The following is a 5,000-nucleotide window of genomic DNA, read 5'->3' as shown; positions in this document are numbered from 1 at the left end:
CTGTCATCACCAATCTATCTACCTGCCAAAGTGTCATCATTCATCACCGATCCATCAACCCGCCATCAGTCAATAAAGAAAAAGCGTCGAAACAGTTGATCTGCAAGATGAGCGAAGCCTCGACGTCCATGATAAGACAGTAAACCTCTTGGTTTCTGCCTTTGTCCAATATATAATTTACAACCGACGACTCATAACGGAAAAAAAAACTAGCTACGTCAAAGTGGGTATCGTATAAGGGGTATAGTTTGTTGTGACATACTATATAGAGTAACACTAATTCACGTTACGTCAAAGTGGGTATGGCGAACCTTCTATCGTATTATACCCCTTAACATATGGGGTATGATTTGTTGTGACATATACCATATAGATTAACACTAATTCACGTTACTCCTGACGAGCATTCCAAATTGAACATAGTACATTACTTAAATGTTTCGTGTCATAATTTCTAGTACGTTTTTTTTTTTTTTTTTTTGGGGGGGGGGGCTTACCTTACGTCTCTTAATAAAACGTTTAAATCAAAATAAAGCTTAAAGCTAAGTTTCCATCGACAAGAGAAAGTGTTGCGACCACCAAAGACCAAAAATTTGGCTCACTTTGACTCACATTCTTATACACGATTTTCAATCTAGTGCTTGTAGACGATTCATTTTGATTTGATCGGAGCTGCCAGGTGTCGCCAGCTACCAGGTGTTCGCACACTCGCATGAAGGTGGCAAGGAGTTATAATCGAGGTCGCTTCGAGGAATCACGAGTAGCAGTGAGCTCTCTTCCGCTCTCTTGTGGTGGCTAGGCATCTTGCGACTGCTAGCCTTGGCCTAAAACACTCGCAGTTTTTGTGCGAGTCGAGCGACCGGATGTCCACTAGCAACGCGGTCACAACGCACTCTTATGATGGCCATATGGTAGCATTTTAACTTGAGAGTGCCCAGATTTGGTTACGAGTGGCCAGTGATTTGGTTGTATTGTCTTGGATGTTTTTGCGATAATGTGCTGTCTATTTAAGTTGAATAAAACTTTCTTAAAACAAATTCATTACTTTATTCACATGAAAATAGTTATGCAATTTGCAACACAGTCACAGAAAATAATAAGAGCACAAGAAACATAAATATTTCACTGTGCCACTTGCAACATATTTTGAAAAAAATGGTTTACACAAAGACAAAATGAAACTTCACCACAGTCAATATTTCAAAAGATTGTCTAAAAATATCACATTCCAAGAAGCATCACATTATGAAGACATCTAGTAAATGAATAAATGAAAGTATCTTGTCATAACTCCAAGGAAAAATATAAATAAACAATAAAGTCTCTTGTCGCAACATTTTTATACTATTGTACTTTAATAACTAGTTCTTGATGATGATGATCATCTGCTCTTGCCGAGGGACTCCCATCTCCTCCGATTGTTAAAGTGCTGCTGGAAGTATTGGTCCTTGGCAGCCTCCGTGGCGCGGTTTCTGGCCAGGTCATCCAGGTTAATCTCTTCCCTCAAGGTTCCAGGGATGACATTGTGGTTCTCATCCTCTTTGCCCACCTCTACGATTCTGGGGTTCCTGGTCCGCAGCAGGTTATGGAGAACGATGCAGCACACGGCAATGCTTCTCACCACACCAGGAGACAGGTATAAGGCGGTTAATAAACACCTATACCTACTGACCATATACCGATATGCATCTTCAACCAAACGTCTTCCTCTGGAGATGCGATAACTGTAGAAGAGATCCTCCTTGGGCATGTTTCTCTTGGACCACGACTTCGTTGTGTAGGTCTTGAAGGCGAAAACGTCGTCTCCAAGAATAAAGTTGGGGATATGTCTAAACTCATCTACACCATCTTCATCTGCCTGTTTTTTTGGGGGGAGTCGTTTAGCTGGTTGAAGATCCAAGATCCAAGATACCGTTCTCAATGCACTCTTTCAACTTTCAACTCACTGAATAGCTGAGCATCTGACATGTGCCTCAAACAGCCATTGTACACCCAAATGAATTTGTAGTCTGCGTCGACAAGGGGCATGAGGATGAAAGAGTAGCAATGCTTGTACAGGTACCAGTACTCGCTGCCTGTGTTTGGAGGCTACTTGATCTTGTCATGCTTGGCATCTAGGGCCCTTATGGTATGGGTACGTGCCACCTGCTCTCGGATTCTGTGGCCAATTCTTTCTGTTTATCAGGTGAGGTGGGGATCTTGAAGATTTCTTCTTGTAATCTTTCACGATGGCCTCATACACCTTGGGGATAGCAAGGGAGATGGCTGTCTTGCTAACCCTGTAGTTGAACTCGGGGCTTGGGTACTGGTTCCCAGAGGCTAGGTGCCTCAGTGTCAGTGTCAACTTCAACCCAGGATCGAGGGGTGCACAGGCACTGGTGCAGGTCAGCTGACAGCCGGCCTCACCCTCTCGAGGATCTCATCCGTCCTCAGCCTCTGGACCAGCCCATAGCAATTCGCATTAGTTTCTGAATCTCCATGATGTTTCGGAGGGCCGCTTCCTTCAGGGTGTTGGCCTGGACCTGGAGAAGAGCGAGGTACACGCCGTCCATGTTGACTGCTTGAAGGTGCCTCCCGACTGCAACTCGCAAGCTCTCGCATCGTTTTCCTCCCCTCCGAGCATCTTTGGTCGCACCTCCCTCGCTAAGTGGGCTAAGTGAGCGAATTTTGAAGAAAAACTGTTCACTCGCAAGACACTCATGAGGCGCTAGCCGCTCTCTTCACGATAGAAACCTACCCTAAAAACAACAGAATGCAGCAGATTAATTATAAAGACAACCAAAGTCTTTGAGGCTTTATATGTTTGACGGTGGAGGTTACAGTACTAGTATCAACAGAAACAGCAACTATATATAAGTATTATCATCATTGTCATTGTCGTTATTATTATTACCATCATTGTCATTTTCAATATCATTATTATCATCATTGTCATTTTCATTATTATTATTATTATTTTCATTATAATTAGTGCTTCATTACTACTGTTTTCATCATCATTACTATTATCATTATCATTATTGTCATCATTATTAACATCATAATCATTATCATGTAACAGTTGAGATTTCTCCAACAGTGAGCAGTGAGACAGTGAAACAATTAAAATGAGCGAGTGTTTTCAAGCAAATAATAATTTAACGCTCTGTCTGTTGCTAACGATGTCGCTACTAATGACTGTTAAAATTCAAGGTCGGTAGATGGAATAACGTTTAAGGGTTGTCCTATGGAAATGTCTTACGAGAAGGCTAGTTGACCTATGATATATTCATATATTTTATTTGGGTTAATGTGAACTGATCAGTCCCACACACACACACAAACACACAAACACACACACACACACACACACACACACCACACACACACACACACACACGCACACGCACACGCACACGCACACGCACACGCACACACACACACACACACACACACAAATATTTATCCCATCTTACACACAATTTTCAATATTCTTTGGAGTTTTCAATCTAGTGCTTGCAGACGATTCATTTTGATTTGATCGGAGCTGCCAGGTGTCGCCATCTGCCTCAGCCGTAGAAGCCGACGCGCCGTTCGCACACGATGGGCTTCTCGTGGTAGCAGGCGACGTCGTGCCAGCGGATGCCGTCGTTGTAGAAGTTGTTGAGGACCGCCAGGCAGAACTCGCGGCCGTCCTCGCGGTTGTCGGGCTGAGGGTACCCGTTGCTGAGGGAAGGGAGGGGGAAGGGGGTCAGGCGAAGGGTTCTTGACGTTGGGTATATTTCGTTTCTGATAGTGTATTTATTTACATATCTATGTGTATACGTGCGAGCGCACACACAAACATACATCTTTCTCTGAGACATCAACTGCTTTATGTAATCATATTTCGTTCGTGATTTTATACATTCAAATTTGTCTCAGACGCATTATAACTGTCTTCGGTAATGGAGAATGAACTTACCCTCCAGTGTGGGACCAATTGAGTCCGTAGAAGGGGAGACCGGAGGACCAATACCACTGGTAGCCGCTGCGGTAACCTCCTGTCCAGATGTACTTCACTTCGTCTGCGAGGGAGAGGAACGTACTACGTCAGGAGTGTTGGTAGCATCACGATCCTCAAATGCTACAAAGGCACGTTTCTATGCAAAGGCCACTGACCGTGTTTGTGTGTGATAATCTGTTGGAAAACTATAATATTTGGTACTTGTTCTTGCTGATTTGAGTCGAACTGAAGAGGGAACGGGGGGAAGAGAGAAAGGGATAGGGAGAAGGAGAGGAGGAGAGAAAGGGAGAGGGTGAAGGAGGGGAAGAGAGAAGAGGAAAGGGAGAGGGAGTGGGAAAGGAAGAGAATGAGAGAGAAGGCGAGAAAAAGAAATAGATAAAGATAAAAATAAAGATGAAGATAAAGAAAGAGAAAGAGAAAAAGAAAGAGAAAGGAAGAGGGAAAGAGAAACGGAAAAAAATAGGGAAGGAGAAAGAGAAGTTGTAGTACCTTGTGCAATGATGCTGGCGATGATCCTGTCTTCCAGATAGCTCTCGATGCTGACGCCCTGCCATCCATAGCCGAGGTTGGCGCAGTACCTGTTCGCGGCTCCCCACGGGTACTTCTGGTCTCCGTCGTGGCGCCAGGAGAAGTGGTATTCGCTGCCACCATACCTCAAATCCACCTAATACACAGCAGTGGGACATATATACCACATACACTAAATGATACTATAATTCCTTCGACGTTTTGAGTATGTGAATAGGGCTTTATAGCTGCCTCTGAATTTGGGAATGTCAATGCTCAGAAAATGTTGAATCAAGGAACAGTTTAATCTCTCTCTCTCTCTTAAAAAAAGAAGAAAAAAAAAGACAACTACTTCTATTTCTCTTTAATAGTTCTTTTGTTTCCTAAAAAACACGTAAGTATTATCCTCTTTTTCTCGCTTTCTCTTCTATCCTTTAGTACTTACCCTACTGGTGTGACTTACTGCCACAGCTGCCACGGTTAAGAACAACAGCGCCTTCATCTGAAA

At 43.3% G+C, this 5,000-nt stretch overlaps 1 protein-coding gene across 1 annotated transcript in view; it reads right to left on the bottom strand.

Moving 5' to 3' along the window:
* Window positions 1–3,372: 3,372 nt before the first annotated feature.
* Window positions 3,373–5,000, bottom strand: part of LOC119596837 (lithostathine-2-like) — a 3,814-nt gene continuing 2,186 nt past the window's right edge. Inside the window, exons 2-5 of the mRNA XM_037946182.1 lie at window positions 4,938–4,994; window positions 4,475–4,649; window positions 3,944–4,046; window positions 3,373–3,705 (exon numbers count right to left, since the gene is read on the bottom strand). Of these exons, the coding sequence (XP_037802110.1) occupies window positions 3,549–3,705; window positions 3,944–4,046; window positions 4,475–4,649; window positions 4,938–4,994 (492 nt within the window). The 3' untranslated portion in view covers window positions 3,373–3,548. The remainder of the gene's footprint in view (window positions 3,706–3,943; window positions 4,047–4,474; window positions 4,650–4,937; window positions 4,995–5,000) is intronic.

The sequence above is a fragment of the Penaeus monodon genome, chromosome 38 (genome assembly GCF_015228065.2).
Source record: "Penaeus monodon isolate SGIC_2016 chromosome 38, NSTDA_Pmon_1, whole genome shotgun sequence".
Lineage (NCBI taxonomy): Eukaryota > Metazoa > Arthropoda > Malacostraca > Decapoda > Penaeidae > Penaeus > Penaeus monodon.
The sequence above is the reverse complement of the archived record's forward strand: the minus strand, read 5'-3'. Positions and strand labels throughout refer to the sequence as shown.